Source organism: Macaca fascicularis, chromosome 10 (genome assembly GCF_037993035.2).
Source record: "Macaca fascicularis isolate 582-1 chromosome 10, T2T-MFA8v1.1".
NCBI lineage: Eukaryota > Metazoa > Chordata > Mammalia > Primates > Cercopithecidae > Macaca > Macaca fascicularis.
Window position 1 is genome coordinate 73,350,629 of NC_088384.1, and position 17,881 is coordinate 73,368,509.

At 39.5% G+C, this 17,881-nt stretch overlaps 1 protein-coding gene across 5 annotated transcripts in view; it reads right to left on the reverse strand.

Moving 5' to 3' along the window:
• MACROD2 (mono-ADP ribosylhydrolase 2) overlaps window positions 1-16,947 on the reverse strand; it is a 2,109,916-nt gene extending 2,092,969 nt beyond the window's left edge. For 4 of the 5 annotated variants that reach the window (XM_045364082.2, XM_005568324.4, XM_065522744.2 and 1 more), the window contains exons 1-2: window positions 16,654-16,947; window positions 9,802-9,918 (exon numbers count right to left, since the gene is read on the reverse strand). In XM_045364082.2, the coding sequence (XP_045220017.2) occupies window positions 9,802-9,918; window positions 16,654-16,699 (163 nt within the window). In that variant the 5' untranslated portion in view covers window positions 16,700-16,947. The remainder of the gene's footprint in view (window positions 1-9,801; window positions 9,919-16,653) is intronic. The other variant, XM_065522745.2, reaches the window with a different exon arrangement.
• Between the last annotated feature and the right edge of the window lie 934 nt (window positions 16,948-17,881).

The following is a 17,881-nucleotide window of genomic DNA, read 5'->3' on the forward strand; positions in this document are numbered from 1 at the left end:
GTGGCTCACACCTGTAATCCCAGCACACTGGGAGGCAGAGGAGGGTGGATCACTTGAGGCCAGGAGTTCCAGACCAGCCCGGCCAACATGGTGAAACCCCATCTCTACTAAAAATATAAAAATTAGCTGCACAGGGGTACATGCCTATAACCCCAGCTAACTGGGCAGCTGAGGTACAAGAATCACTTGAACCTGGGAGGCAAAGGTTGCAGTGAGCTAAGATCATGCCACTGTACCCCAGCCTGGGCGACAGAGCAAGACTCTGTCTTAAAAAAAAAAAAAAAAAAAAAAAAAAGTCACAATAATAGGAGAAACAGCTACTGCTGACCAAGAGGTAGAAGGTAAATTCCCAGATGCCATTAAGAAAATCATTGAGGAGAAAGAATATCTACTTGAACAGGCTTTTTAACGCAGACAAAAGTGCTCTATTCTGAGGGGAGGAAATGCCACAAAAGATATTCATTAGTAAGGAAGAGATGCAAGCACCAAGATTTAAAACAGGAAGGAACAGGCTGTTTTATGCAAATACAGTCAGGTTTATGATCAAAGTTGCCCTTATTTATAAGGCTGCTAACCTCCAAGCCCTGAAGGAAAAGGATAAACACCAGCTGCCAGTCTTTGGATTGCACAAGAAAGGCCTAGAAAATGAGACACTTTGTTCCTGATCAGGAAGCACCTTGCCAGTAAGAGACTGCCTTTTAAAGTTATTCTGAGGTTGTACCATGCCCCTGGCCACCCAGAACCCCATGAGTTCAACACCACAGGTATCAAAGTGGTCTACTTGCCCCCTAACACAGTGTCCATAATGCAGCTTCTATATCAGGGGGTCATAAGGACCTTTAAGCATCACTATACACAGTATTCTTTGGAAGACGCTGTGAATGCCGTGAAAGAGAACCCTGACAGAGAGAACATCAAAGTTTGGAAGAATTACACCACTGAAAATTCCACTGCTGTTATAGAAAAAGCCATGAAAAGCGTCAAGCCCAAAACAGTATTCGTGGTGGAGAAAACTTTGTCCAGATGTTGCACGTGGCTTCACAGAATGTATGACACAGTCAATCAAGGAAATCATGAAAGAGATTGGGAATATGACAAAAAGGGCAGGGGGTGAAGGGTTTCAAGATGCAGATCTTGGAGAAATTCAAGAGCTAACAGACACCACACCAGAGGAATTAACAGAAGAAAACTTGATGGAGATGAATGCTACCAAACCAGTGTCAGACAATGAGAAAGAAGACATACCAGATGCAGTGCCAGAAAACAAACTGACACTAGACAATCTGGCAGAAGGGTTCCTATTATTCAAGACTGTTTTTGATTTATGACATAGACCATTCTATGACATAGGCACTGAAACTAAACAGTGGAAGAAAGATTAAAGGACTGGTACCATACATTTTTAGAGAAATGAAAAAGCAAGAAAGACAGAAATTACAATGTATTTCTGTGAAGCTGCATCACACATACCTGCCTCCCCCTCTACCTTCCCTCCACCTCTTCTACCTCTGCCACCCCTGAGAGAGCAGGACCAACCAGTCCCCCATCCTCCTAAGCCTATTCAATGTGAAGACAATGAAGATGAAGACTTTTGGGATGACCCACTCCCACTTAATAAACAGTAAGTAGATTTTCTCTTACAATCTTAATAGCACTTTTTCTCTAGCTTCCTTTATTATAGTATGTCATACAGATAAACATATATAAAAAATTTGAAATATAAAGTCTTTCTAAATGACCAATTTTTTTTTAATTTCCAACTTTCATTTAAGTTCAGGGATGCATGTGCAGGACATGCAGATTTGTCAGACAGATAAATGTGTACCATAGTGGCTGGCTACACAGATCATCCCATTACCTAAGTATTGAGCCCAGCATCCACTAGCTATTCTTCCTGATGCTCTCACTCCTCCCACCCTCACCTGACAGGCCCAGTGTGTGTTATTCCCCGCAATGTGTCCACGTGTTCTCATCATTCAGCTCCCACATACAAGTGAGAACATGTGGTATTTGGTTTTCTGTTACTGCGTTAGTTTGTTAAGGATAATGGCTTCTAGATAAGAGCTTCTAGCTCTATCCATGTCCCTGCAAAGGGACATGTTGTTGTTCCTTTTTATGGCTGCATAGTATTGCATAGTGTATATGTACCACATTTTCTTTATCCGGTCTATCACTGATGGGCATTTAAGTTGATTCTATGTCTTTGCCACTGTGAGTAGTGCTGTAATGAGCATACGCCTTCTTTTATTATCTTTATAACAGAATGATTTATATTCATTTGGGTATATACACCCAGTAACAGGATTGCTGGGTCAAACAGTATTTTTGCCTCTAGGTCTTTAAGGCATCGTCACAGTCTTCCACAATGGTTGAACTAATTTACATTCCCACCAACAGTGTATAAGTGTTCCTTTTTCTCTATAACCTCACCAGCATCTGTTGTTCTTTGACTTTTTAATAATAGCCATTCAGACTGGTGTGAGATGGTACCTCATTGTGGTTTTGATTTGCATTTCTCAAACGATGAGTAATGCTGAGCTTTTTCTCATATGTTTGTTGGCCACATGTATGTCTTCTTTTGACAAGTGCCTGTTCATGTCCTTTGTCTATTTTTAATGGGTTGTTTGGTTTTTTCCTTGTAAATTTAAGTTCCTTATAGATGCTGGATATAAGACCTCTGTCGGATGGACAGATTACAAAAATTTTCTCCCATTCTGTAGTTTGTCTGTTCACTCTTAGAGCTTCTTTTACTGTACAGAAGCTCTTTAGTGTAATTAAATCCCATTTGTCAATTTTTGCTTTTGTTGCAATTGTTTTTGGCATCTTCATCATGAAATCTTTGCCCATGCCTATATCCTGAATGGTACTGCATATGTTGTCTTCCAGGATTTTTAGTTTGGGGTTTTACATGTAAGTCTTTAATCCATCTTGAGTTAATTTGTATATCTGGTGTAAAGAAGGGGTCCAGTTTCAATTTTCTGCATATGACTAGCAGTTTTCCCAGCACCATTTATTAAATAGAGAATCCTTTCTCCATTGCTTGTTTTTGCCAGGTTTGTCGGAGATCACATGGTTGTAGGTGTGCAATCTTATTTCTGGGTTTTCTATTCTGTTCCATTGGTCTATGTCTGTTCTTGTACCAGTCCCATGCCATTTTGGTTACTTTGGCCTTGTAGTATAGTTTGAAGTCAGGTAGCATGACGCTTCTAGCTTTGTTCTTTTTGCTTAGGTCTGTCTTGGCTATTTGGGCTCTTTTTTGGTTCCATATGAATTTTAAACTAGTTTCTTCTAATTCTGTGAAGAATGTTGATGGTAGTTTAATAGGAATAGTACTGAATCTATACATTGCTTTGGGCAGTATGGCCATTTTCATAATATTGATTCTTCCTATCTTTGAGCATGGAATGTTTCTCCATTTGTGTCCTCTCTGATTTCCTTGAGCAGTGGTTTGTAGGTCTCCTTGAAGAGGTCCTTTGCTTCCCTTGTTAGCCATATTCCTAGGTATTTTATTCGTTTTGTGGCAATTGTGAATGGGAGCTCATTTGTGACTTGCCTCTTGGCTTGCCTATTTTTGGTGTATAGGAATGCTAGAGATTTTTGCACATTTATTTTGCATCCTGAGACTTTGCTGAAGTTGCTTATCAGTTTGCAAAGCTATTGGGCTGACATGATGGGGTTTTCTACGTATAGGATCATGTAATCTACAAACAAAAATAGTTTGACTTTCTGTCTTCCTAGCTGAATACCCTTTACCTCGTTCTCTTGCCTGATTACCCTGGCCAGAACTCCCAATATTATCTTGAATAGGAGTGGTAAGAGAGGGCATCCTTGTCTTGTGTTGGTTTTCAAGGGGAATGCTTCCAGGTTTTGCCCATTCAGTATAATATTATCATAGATGGCTCTTTAAGTGACCAATTTTTAAAAATATTTTATATTTGAGTATAAGATAATTTTATAATTTTCACCTAATTCATCTTCATTATTATTTTATTTTTCCCCATTGCTGTTCTGTATAAACATTAAAAGTAATTACTCAAAGACAATCTAAACTTATAGCTATAGCTGCTTTCCCTGATACTAACCAGTCACAGAAAATTAGCATAAGCCTGGCAGAGTCTCTGCAAACACTACTCCATCCAAAAAGTGTAACAATAACATTGCTTCTCCAGGTGGTATTCCAGCGGAGTCTTAACACGGTAGTAGCAAAGGAGATGAACGGAAGGTATAACAATTAAACCCAAGAACTGGAACTCTTGTCTCAACAAAGAAGTAATGCCATCTTTCTATCATATCTATCCATCCACCCATTTATATATCTACCTTTGTCTTTCCACCATATCCTGGGCCTACTGTTTAGTAATTCTATGTATTTTATATGGGAGCTATAAATACATGTACATGCATGCGCAAACACACACATATATGCCTCCTTTGTAGACTGTTAACCACTGGGACATTCTCATTTAATATACATGTTGAAAGGGAGGAAGAGACAGAGAAGAGGGGAGAAGGAAGGGGCAAATTTAAAATGATAGTCAAAAATTTTAAAAAAAGAACTCTTTGGTTACCTGTGGAGGATTTTAGGGAATGAACTCAATCTGAAAATCAGTAAATAAGGGAAATATGGTATTTATTCTGCTCTCCTATATGAACTGTACTGCATAATAAAAGACTTAATAACAAAGTTTCTCTTTATAGAAGTCCAACTAATAAATAAGGAATGATAAAATTCAAATAACACTATTTTGCAATCCCTAATAAAGTAATGGATCTAAGCAATAATCACGAATGGCTGCTAAAACCATTAGGTAAAAGATTGTCAGAGAACTTTACACCAGACAGTTTAGTGATAATATTTAGCTGACAATACATGAATCCAGGGATCAATCTTATCACTACTGAGAGAGACAATGATGCATTATGTGCCTTGTAATACAATGCAAAAAGATGCACAATAAAGTATTCTTTCAAAAAAATTTAAACCCAACTCTGAACAAACCTCTGGATTTAACTACCAACTCGTAAGAAATAAAGGGGATAGAGGAACATGTTCAATGATACCAGAGTGATACAGTAATCAAAATTCAAAATATAAAAAATTCTGCAGGACAGCCTAGTGTATTCAATAAATAAATTATAAGGGAAGAAGGAAAAAAGGACAGAGAGAGGTAACTATAGATTAAAAGTTACTTAAGGAACATATCAATCAAATGCAATATATGGACCGTGATTAGATCTAGATTCAAGCAAATCAATTGTAAAAAAAAAAAAAAAAAATCCTTTATGAGACAATGGGAAAAACATGAATACTAAATGGATATTCAATTATATCAAAAATTAAATTTTAAGTTAAATTTTAAATTTGAGAGGTAATAATAGTATTTTAGTAAAAAAACAAAAATATGCTCCCATCTTTTAGAGATACATACATATGCATACATACAGATAATCATTTACAGATAAAATTGATATGACATATGTGATTTCATTCAAAATAGCCTGGGGGGAAGGTATAGGGAGCACTGGTATAGATGAAATAAAACTGGCCATATAATAACTGTGGAAACTGGGTAATGGATGCATTGCTACAGCCAGGCATTGCTTAACAATGGGAATATGTTCTGAGAAAGGCATTAGGTGATTTCATTGCTGTGCAAACATCATAAGGTGTACTTACAAAAATCTAGATGGTATACAGTCTACTACACACCTAGATTATATGGTACAGCCAATTGCTCCTAGGCTAAAACCCATACAGCATGTTACTGTCCAGAATACTGTAGGCAACTATAACACAATGGTAAGTCATTGTGTATTTAAACCTATGTAAACACAGAAAAGGCATAGTAAAAATACAGTATTATAATCTTATGGGACCACCATCATATATGCAGTCTGTCAATGACCAAAACATCATTTTGTGGCACATGACTGTATTCTAGTTTTACATATATTTATAAGTGCTCATTAAAAGTTTGGAAAAAGCGGCAGGTGCAGTGGCTCACGGCTGTAATCCCAGCACTTTAGGAGGCCAACATGGGCAGATCACTAGAGATGAGGAGTTCAAGACCAGCCTGGCCAACAGAGTAAAAGCCCATCTTCACAAAAACTACAAAAATTAGTCAGGCGTGGTGGTGCGCACCTATAATCCCAGCTACTCAGGAGCTCAGCAGGAGAATCGCTTGAAGCCAGGAAGTGGAGGCTGCAGTGAGCCCACATCGCACCACTGCACTCCAGCCCAGAGGACAAGTGAGACTCAGTTTCAAAAAAAAAGTTTGGAGAAAGAATTGTCCCTGGTAGGCTATTAACTCCTGAGGCAATATTTAACTTACTGATTGAGCCCCACCAACCCAGAAGGCACCATTGCAGGTGCTAGAGACATAGTACAATAGGAGAGGCAAGACTTTTAAAATCCCTGCAATATAGCAACTGACATAATTGGTAATACAGAGGAAGAAGTAATCAGAAATATGTAAGTCTAGAGATTAGCTAACAACAGTTTAACAAATACAAACATAAACAGCAAGCAAATTATGTATTTAATGGGTTTTTCTGGGTGGGGTTTTTGTTTCTGGGTTTTTTTTATTTTTTTATTTCTTGGTAATCATCTCCCATTCTTTCCTCTTCTAATTCATGGCTTTCCAATATTACCAAAGGGGCAAGTCAAAGTAAAAATACTATCTACTCGCTTCCACCTTTCCATACAAACACTGATTTTGTGTTCCTTGGCAATATTTTGTTACCTTTTAAGAAGGCTTAAAACCCACATTGTTACAAATACATTTGGCCCCTCCCCTCTTTTTTATTTAACTTTCTACTATGCTATAATAACAAGCAGCATTTGGTTAAAGTAAAATAAATCTGAACAAAGCAAGAAAAAAATTAAAAGCAATAGCTCAAGAACTATTCAAGTACTCAGGAATATTCAGGCAAAAATGGCCCTCTATAAAAACGTAAGTAATGATAAGCTACTAAATTAAAAACTGATATACTGTCCTAGCCCAATAAATATTGTTCATTTCCTACAATTAGAAACTAAGTGACAAGGATTTATAGACTTCTTTTAAAACTTAGTTTAAAATCCCGTATTTAATATAAATATCAATACCTATACACATATGTGTATAAGCAATGACTTAAACTTTTCAAGTATAACCATATGTATAGTTGTCTTTTATTATTTTTTGTAAATTTATATTTTTAAAGGATCTTTTAAACTGTTAAAACACTAAAACTCTCTTGACTAATATTTTCTAATACCTGCGTACTGAATAGGTAACACAAGAAAAAGTCATATTAAAAATGTGTATTGTAGGCCGGGCGCGGTGGCTCAAGCCTGTAATCCCAGCACTTTGGGAGGCCGAGACGGGCGGATCACGAGGTCAGGAGTTCGAGACCATCCTGGCTAACACGGTGAAACCCTGTCTCTACTAAAAAATACAAAAAACTAGCCGGGCGAGGTGGCGGGCGCCTGTAGTCCCGGCTACTCGGGAGGCTGAGGCAGGAGAATGGCGTAAAAACCCGGGAGGCAGAGCTTGCAGTGAGCTGAGATCCGGCCACTGCACTCCAGCCTGGGCGACACAGCGAGACTCTGTCTCAAAAAAAAAAAAAAAAAATGTGTATTGTATAGAAATATTTACAAATATTACTTGTAAAATGAGCCATTCCACTTCATGAAAAAGGAAGAGGCCAGTCACCAGTTTCTAGGTCACAACAGAGAGGAGCAAGTAACATTTCAGGAAAAATAGAAATATAATTTTGATCACATCACCTTGTTCCCCATGGAGGACTTTCAAGTTTAAAACAGCGTAAGGGGGAAAATAAGAAACACACAGAGCAGTTGTAAACCACTTATAAAGCTCATATTGGGAGGCAGGATTACACATACAGTGTCTTGTTAGAGGATAACTATGTTAGGTGTCATTTTATCCAATGTATTATTTTCTGATTTGGGGAACATTTAGTACAGGCTGAGTAGTCCTAATACAAAAATTCAAAATCCAAAATGCTCCAAAATCTGAAACTTTTTGAGCACCAACATAATGCTCAAAGGAAATGCTCACTGGAACATTTTGGATTTTGGATTAGGAATGCTGAACCAGCAAGTATAATCCAAACAATCCCAAACCCCAAACACTTCTGGTACCATGCATTTTGCATAAGGGATACTCAAACTGTAGCCATTTAAAAAAAAAAAAAGCTGCTGCTGCTGCTGAAATACTCAATACCAGTTGCTTATGAACAAAAAAAAGAAATTACTGAGACCCAAACATGAAGAGGCACATAGCCTTAGGTAAGATAAGGGACCAGAATTCTGTTCCCCTGATTTCTAGCCCTGTATTCTTTTCATTATACAGCGCTTTCTTTTCTCTTTCACTGATGTCTTAATCAGACCATTCTTTTTTTTTTTTTTTTAAACCTTTGTACAAGATTTTATTAAAGGTCTTTACAGAGCAACAACCAGACTCTAGAATACAGCTGCCAAGGAGACCCTGTTACACTGTGGGGACTGGCTGGGGCAATGCAGGTGGCTCTGGTTTCCCACCCTTCTGAGATGGGGGTGGTGGGCAGCATTTCATCTTTGGGTTCCATGATGCTCACGTGGTCAGGCAGGGGCTTCTTAAGGCAAATCTTACCAGTTTGGAATCAGACCATTCTTAAAACAACTTGCATTTACTGAAGACACTGGGCAGACAGTCAGATGTGCATATCCCAATCAGCTTGTCCAACGACCCCATGAGAACCTGGGGTAGAGCTGCTACCCTGCTTGCCCAAGGTCACACGTTTCCAGGCTATGTAAGGTCTAAAAGAACCCACAGCTTTTCACTCCCAATCCCACATGCTTTGCCTTTCTAGAAAAACAAAGTTGTGTCTAAAACCCAAATCCTCAGGTCAATGTGTTCTCTTCACAGACACCAAGGCCTAATCTTTCCCTTAAGATTTTATCCATACGAATCCCACGCTAGTCTTTATTTTCTGGACCCATAGTACCCTGTGTAGTTCCATCGATCTAAGACCACAACCTGTGAAATTAGCATGTTTCAAGTTCATTTCTTTCATAAAGTCTTTCTCAACTGTTAAGTACCTTAAGAAGCACCGTTTGTCTGAACTTTACATCCAGATCATTAATACCAATGAGTGTTAATCCAAGGATAAGCATATTAAACATCCATTAAATCTATTATGTTGTTTTCAGAAACTTTTTCATGTACCTTTTTAATCCTTAAAACTTCCTTTATATTCTAACATAATCTAGATTCTCACCAAATCATAAAGACTTTGAGAGTAAATTCTGTCATACAAATACTTTATATATAGACATAATAACACACCATACAAAATATATTCTCTAAAACAATAAGAAATGTTCTTTGGTTTTTCTATTTTTCCTAATATACTCTCTTTCAACTGTATCCCCAATCCTTAAAATAACATTAGAAAATCCATTGTAAATGAATTTAAAGCAAACTCAAAGGGCCACACCACCAAAGCAGCAAATCTCTAATAGCATTTGCTCCAAGAACTGTTATAGAATAGAAAAACAAAGGACCTGTAAAAGAAGTACCATATTATAAATGTGGTATATTTCAGAACACAAATTATGTTAATATACTTTCCTAAGCTTAAAAAACACCATAGGTTACTAAAAACAATAAAATCATAGCCAAACAATAATTTCAAATACCAAAATACTAATCGCTTTATTGAATGCCAGTTATTCATTTCTCTCAACAATTGTCCTGCAGGAGTCATAAACAAATGGGAACAATATCTACCTAAAAAATGTTCCAAGAAACTTACCATCATTTTGGCCCTTGCCCTTCATCTCCTCCTTCCATGATAGAATGCTGTTCAGGGGAACATAGTCTCTTAGGTATTCTTTGCGTCTCTCTTCTAAGGTCAGCTTCAGTAAACGTTCTTGCAAAATAAAAGCAGAATCTCCATTTGTATTTAATGTTTAAACAAGGGAATTATGTTTATACTTTAAGTATTAACCAAGTTAAGCTAACAAAAGAGTTGATACAGTCCTGAAGAACAACACAATGCAAATCCAGTGACTCCGTATTTAAATGTTAAAAATGTTAAATTTCGTATTACCAGGGGAGAAAAAAAATCACAACCTGATGAAGACTCTCTTGTGATAGCCCAAGAAATAAGTAAACTCATTTACACTTTCAATCAACATCTATAGTTTACTATGGGCCAGGAGATATGCTGGATAAGCGATATGGTTTGGATATATGGCCCCTGCAATCTTACGTTGAAATGTAGTCCAAGAAATAAGTAAACTCATTTACACTTTCAATCAACATCTATAGTTTACTATGGGCCAGGAGATATGCTGGATAAGCGATATGGTTTGGATATATGGCCCCTGAAATCTTACGTTGAAATGTAGTCCAAGAAATAAGTAAACTCATTTACACTTTCAATCAACATCTATAGTTTACTACGGGCCAGGTGATATGCTGGATACGCGATATGGTTTGGATATATATCCCCTGAAATCTTACGTTGAAATGTAATCCCCAATGTGGGACATGGTGCCTAGTGGGAGGTGACTGGGTCATGGGAGCAGATCCCTCATGGCCTGGTGCTAGCCTCAAATAGTGAGTTTTCGTAAGATCTGGTTGTTTAAAAGTGTGTGGTACCTCCCACCAACCCTCTCTTGCTACTGTTCTTGCCATGTGAAGTGCCTGCTCCCACTTCATTTTGCCCCTGTAAAAGTAAAAGCTCCCTGAGGCCTCCCCAGAAGACCTAACAGATGCCAATGCTCTATCCTTGTATTGCCTGCAGAACCATGAGCCTATTAAATGTCTTTTTTTAATAAATTACTCAGTCTTAATTTCTTTACATCAACTGCAAAAACAGTCTAACACAGTAAGATACAAAATAGTACCTATATAAATGAAATACTAAGACAGGTATGTACAAATAGTAAGAGCACAAAAAAGGCAACCACCACGATATTTCCTCAATTGCACTCTCTATTTACTTACAGCTTTGTGTAGATGACATAAGAATTGCTTTAAATATATATCTCTATCTTGATGATAAAATGAAAATATTTTACAAATTGCATCTTACAGTTAATTACAGGGGATGTCGTTTATAAAGAACTCACTATGGCCAGGTACTTCACACATAAATCTCATTAAAATAATCTTCCTAATAACTCATAAAATTGATAGTATTATTATACCAATTTTGCAGATAAGGAAATGAAGCACAGCAAAGTAGTTTGCCCAAAGCAAGAGAGCTTTCAGGAAGTAAGCCAAAATTAAAATTCAGACAGACATCTCCATTAGTCAAAGACTACACCCTATGTTATTTATTCCACCGTACTACACTACATTCTCAGGAAAACTCCCCAAAAAAGGTAATATGTATGCTGGTTCATGAAAGACAGGAAAAATTTTGCATGAAGAGGTAAAAAAAACATTTCAGACTAACAAAACAATGTAAACAAAGGAGGTATGAATACTATAACCAAATGAAGCTGCAAGATATGGTATAAGAAGAGGAATGGCCACAGAAGTGAAAAGTAGCCAGAAACAAAAATAAAACTGTACAGGGACTTGTATGCCATAGTGAGCAGTTTTAACCTTTATCCTATAGACTACTGACATTGAAAGTTGATTATGCATTTCCCAGACAGTATATAAAACAACCCACTAGGACACAGGAAAACATGTAAAAAATTCTATTTACATTCGTTTTTAACCTAAACAAAGAAGAAATATTTACCAATATTCAATGTATAAACTGACACTGGCTTCCTCACTCTGTATGTCAGCTTTCATGTCTCCCATACCATAACAATGGTCTCCACAATGTAGAAAGAGAGACAGTTATTTCTCATACTCTCCAATTCTCTTTGTGTATCACAAGGTACTGCAGTTTAGGCAAATGGATTCAAGGATAGTTAGTATCTAGTTTAAACGTAATCTAACCTTCACAAAATAACCACTTTAGAAGATTATTGCACAGAAATAAACTGCAGAAGTATTAACGTAAGCACAAGTGAACAGAAAATGGGGAACCAATATTTTTCCCACTCCTATAACTAGAACTTCAGCCACATTAGGAGACAAAAATATATATATATATATTAATCAGAGGTGAAGTATTCACATAAATTGAGTTTAAGGTACCTATAGGACACTGAAGAAGTTGAAATCAAGAATCTGGAAATTTAAAGAGTGGTCTAGCCTAGAGATTTTAGAAATTATAACCTAAAATTCTAGTCCTAAAGGAAAAAGAAGAGGGAACGGAAGGAAGCATCAAACCTCAAAACACAGTATTTAGGAAGTGGGCACAAATAGGAAAACAATGAAATAAATCTTAGTTGTCACCAGTGGTACAAGTTCCTAGTAAAGCGGAAACATTCAGAAAACAGAGTTGGGTTTTTTTTTGGTTTTTTGGTTTTTTTTTTTTTTTTGAGACGGAGTCCAGCTTTGTCACCAGGTGGAGTGCAGCGGCGCGATACTGGCTCACTGCAACCTCTGCCTCCCGGGTTCAAGCGATTCTCCTGCCTCAGTCTCCCGAGTAACTGGGACTACAGGCATGCTAAGGGAAATACCATCAACTGATACAGGAAGGTCAGAAAAACTGAAAATTACCTAGCCACTAAACTGCTATTATCAATGTGGTTACCAACAGCATGGAATAGAGGGAAAGTGGTTAACAGAGCTGTCTGAGTTATAATCTAAATTGTGCAAATCTGTAGGTTACTTAACCTCTTTATGTTTCAGTTTCCCTTTGAGGTCAGTAGGTAGGTATTATTTCCAACTTATAGATAACGGAAGTATAAACAACGTCAAATATTACCTAAGATCCCAGAGCTAGTTAAGCAGTATAAGTAGGATTCAAACCCAGGCAACTAGGTATTCAAAGCTCTTAATCTCACAATATTCCGCCTCATACAGTTTCCTACCTCATAGGGTTGTTGTGAGAATTAAATGAGATAATCCATATAAGCTACTAAGAATAGTACTGCGCATACAAACGGGGCTTAAATATTAACTATTCTTATATGAATACTATCATGATTGTTACTACTGAATGACTTCAGGAACATTACTTTCATTAGAATATAACAGAAATCCAGAAGACAATGAAGGACTGAACAAAAGAAGGAAAGTGAGAACAGCAACTCCAAGTTCATTTGAAGCCCTATGAAAGAAAAGTGACTCTAAAGTGGAAGAGATCCGAGCACTGTTACAGGCAAGGGAGAGGAACCTGAAGACACCAAGAAATTAGACATACCCAAGAAACACTACCTGATGGTGCAAGACCTCAAAGAATACAAGATATGGGATAAAGGGAAAAGCAGAAAGGTTAATCTTACACACAAGGAAAAAAAGTCCTTTCTCTAAGACAGAACAAAGCCAAAAGGACATGTAAAGGAACAGACCAATGAGACTATGGAAGTGGATGTTAGGGCTGTTCATATTACATGGCATTTATTTTCTCTGTAATTTTTTTTTTTTTTTTTTTTTTTTTTTTTTTTTTTTTTTTGAGACTGAGTCTTGCTCTGTCGCTCAGGCTGTAGTGCAGTGGCATGGTCTCAGCTCACTGCAACCTTCCCCTCTCAGGTTCAAGCAATTCCCCTGCCTCAGACTCCTGAGTAGCTGGGATTACAGGCGTGTGCCACCACGCCCATTTAATTTTTTGTATTTTTAGTAAAGATGGGGTTTCACCGTGTTCGCCAGGATGGTCTCAATCTCCTGACCTCGTGATCCGCCCGCATTGGCCTCCCAAAGTGCTGGGATTACAGGCGTGAGCCACTGCGCCCAGCCCTTCTCTGTGAATTAAAAAGGCAATGTCATCTCTTTAGTATGGGGGATAGGGTCTTGAGAGAACAGAAAACGTGAAGGGAATGGTAAATTTAGAATTACCACATAAAGGCAGAAAAGGGAGATGATCAGCAGTATGCCAAAGAAGTGCTAAAAAGGCTCAGATCACAAATAAAACATTATTACAATATTACTGGGCAGGTTAAAAGACATTATGAAGCAACTTACAGTTTTCGTGAATGTCAAAAGGTACATACAGAAATGCAACCTGGCCTCTATTGCTCCAGTTATTTAAAAGTTGAAGTGTGAACACTTAAAAACGAGATCAATTTAAAACAAAACAATGAAATAAGTTGCAATACTCGAAAATGCACATTAGTGGTTCTGAATTAGGACTCAAAATACTAGATCAAAAATGTTTATTTAAACATATGTGGTCTTCAGAACTCCTTAATTACTTGTTTGAATAACGAAACATACTGAAGGCCACAAATATATATGCATTTTCTTTGTCATTTCATAAAACTTTTCTTTAAAGAATGCTTCACCTTTACAATGAGTCCTTTCTCTGTGAACCAAGCATTTAAGTAGGCGACCTATTTATTAAATGGTATACTGAATTAAAAATGTTTATAGAATGCCTTGACATTTCAATGAGTTAGGTAAGCCTTCCTTTAGCTTTAAAGGACAGCTGCAAAAATACTATACCATCAGCTTCCCAGTGGGCTGAAACGAAAAAGGTCATGCATCCCATCAGCTTCTCTAATACTAACTATGGTACTAGAAATCCTCAGCTCTTCCTTGGGGGTATAATATATATTTTAAATAATCCAAACATAGACATCCTGAAAAAAAACACTGAGAGATGCATTAAAGTCTTCGTATCACAGTAACGTTTTCCTTTAACATTAAACTTCATGGAAAAATAACTTAGTTTTGGATAATTACTTTGTTAATTGCCTTATTTAACGGTGCCCTTGCTTCCTTAGGAAAAAAAATTGGTTGTATCTTCTCCATTATTAGAAGAGAAAAAAAGAAATCAAGACATTAAAAAAGATTCTAAAATGCCTGCTGGTCACAGTCCAACGGTGTAGATGTTAAATGAAGGAAACATTATAACGTTATTACTTGAGGAACATTGTTTTTCTATTATGACAGAAAAATAGTTCTTAAGTACTCACTATAATTTCATCAATGATTCATGTTACTGAAAACAATGTCTGTGTCTTCCACTGTTTTGCCCTCATTATCATCAATAATACAAAGCTAACATTTCAGCATCATCAATAACTATGGGCATAAATGAGTTTTCAGTGCTCACAAGGTAAATCCTTGTTGAAAGCCTGTTGAAACTACAGTAACTACTACTGAAAAAACAAAGCAAAATTATTTTACACTACTTTATCTATCAGGCTGTTATTCTCGACAGCATTAGATTTATAACACAAGTGTTAGCTCTCTATATACCCATAATTATTAAAACATAATTAAATGATTAAACTTTCAACACTTTTGAAGATCATTTTAATTGTGTTGTTCAGTTATATTATGTTTAATCTTCCTGCAGCAAATTTGAAAACAAATTCCCTCCTCATGCCTTTGCTCGTGCATTGTGGAAGCAGATCCTATATAGAGGATTCTTTTTCCATACTAATTCCTTTTCTTACCTCCACTGTTTGGCCTTCATGTTCATAAAGGCCAGGACTTGCAATAAAAATCTACAGGTTTCAACGAACTACTAACAAAGAAATCAACTTTCTACCCAGTCACCCCTATACCCTTTTGTAAACATGAGGTATCCAGGTGAAATGTGCACTACCCTCAATAGACCTCACCCTTGCTATACAGGTTTTAGTGTATTTTAGCAATTGGAGTGCAAGAAGTTTTTGCTACATTTCTGTAAATAGCTAAAGAATGAAAAGGAAAGAGGTGTGAAAAGGAGGGTGAAAAAACGCCAGAGACACTCAACTTAGAATTATCTAACTGTGATGGGGTAAGGGGGAGATCTTGGTGGGAGAGGCTGGATCGTACACTTGTGTTTCTTCAAGAATCAGTGCCACTGTCAATCTAGCTGATTTGGATAAACCTTATATGCACAAAATTCAGAGATGGGTTCATTCAGAGTGACATTAGTCACAAAATCTTACTCTGAGCAACTTCAGGCCATGAATAGTGATGGAATACAGAGAAACACTGTTAAGAGAAAAGCCCATTCAGACTTCTCTTAAGGCACTTATCCTCACGGACAACACGCTCGTTTTAGGGCTCCCCTAGAGTTCCAGGTTTCAAAAGTCACGCTGCGGCAGCGAAGCAAGGAAACCTAGACAAGGGGTAAACACCCGATGGTTGGAACACTTGAACATTTGGGGGTTGGGGGACAAGAACGAGAAGGAAAGAAATGAGGGTGCAGGAAGCGCGGAGGCACAGCGGCAGCTGCAGCCTGAGCACCCGCCGGCGGGCACGTGTCCGCGGGACACCCAGGCCGGCAGTGCCTAAGTCCCAGCTGCGGTGCAGAGGAACTTGTGCCGCGCCCAGGGCTACCGCCTGGTGGTCCCCGTCGCGAGCGAGGCGAAGGCAGCACCGCCTCGGGAGAGGGTGACCGGGTGCCGAGGGCGACAGAGAGGGGCGTGCGCCCACACGTGCGCGAGCTGCAGGTGCCCAGGGGTGGCGCGTGCACGCCGAAGTGCGCGCGCGTGTGCGCGTGTGTACACACGGACACGGGAGGGAGGCGGCACCGGCCGGGAGGGCGCGAGGCGGGAGCTCGGGCGGAGGGCGCCGCGGCATACACAGCCTGACCCCCGCCCCCACCCCAACCCCCACCGCCCGCACCCCCAGGACTCGACGGGCCGGTTACCTTTCTCCTCTCTCCACACCTTTTTCTTCTTGTTGCTGGGGTACATGTTGCCGTGGGGGTGGCTGGCTTTAAGCTGCAAGTTCCCCAGGCTCACGGGCAAACAGGGTGTGTGTGGAGTGGGAGGGGTGGTAGGGGGCACTCAGCAGGGAAAAAGTGAAAGAGGCTCCGCGTCCTGCGCTGCTCGCCGCTCGCTGCTCTCCAGTCGCCGCCCTCCTCCCTCAGCCCGCGCTCGGCTCCGGCTCCCACCCGCCTCAGCCCCGCGGACGCCGCCACAGCAGCACCTCAGAGCCTGTCAACTAGGTCACGCCTCGCGCTAACCTAACACCCGCGCAGGCACCGCCTACCAGCCGCTAGGCAGCGCCGCCTCCCATTGGCTGCACTGCCCGCCGCTCTCCGCGTTCTAGCCACGGCGCGCCCCAACTTGGGCCCCAAGGCGCACGCGCAGGCGCAGGCTCGGGCTCGACGCCGAGGACGTTAGGGAGCTGGAGGAGGCGGAGCCAGGGAGCGAGGGGGCGGAGCCAGGGAGCGAGGGGTCTGCAGCTGGCCTCGAAACGGGGGCGGGGCTTGGAGCCGATGCCTAGGAGGAGCGGGAGTTGGACCGCGCTTACCGCTGGCCTTTTGGAAGACTTGGGGGCGTGGCCTGTAGGGCCAGGTGCGCCAAGTGACGGGCGAGCTGGCGGGCGAAAGCCGCCTCAGGGACTTGGAGGATGTACAAGTGGGAGGAGACCGAGGGTCAACATGAATTGTCCGTACTCACTCCAACTGCCGTATTGGGGAGAATTTTTACCAATTAATCTGATGCTTTCCTCTGGGTGGGCAACTGAAAAAGACCAAAAGAAATGAAAGTATTGGGAAATGGTTCCACATCGTATGCAGTTGGTTCCTCAAACTTGTAATGGAAATTACAAATTTCATTGGAATTTGGTGGTTTAGAAAGAACAAATGTAGACTGGGATACTCAAGACAGTTTTAAGAACCAAGAAGTTGCGGACAACCAAAGTGTCATATTGGAAACACGTCTTACATCAAAACAAATCCAGATGCCTGTTAACCAGAGCCAAGTGGTCTTACTTGATTCTACCAATTGCTTAACGTTAAGACACAGATCCAAAAAGCTGGCTTAATTCTGAATAATACTAACCTGGCGAGTTCTGAAAATCCGGTTTCACATGAGTAGAGTGACCTATAATTTAGAAATTTGGTACCCTCCCCCCAAATTTATTGTGTT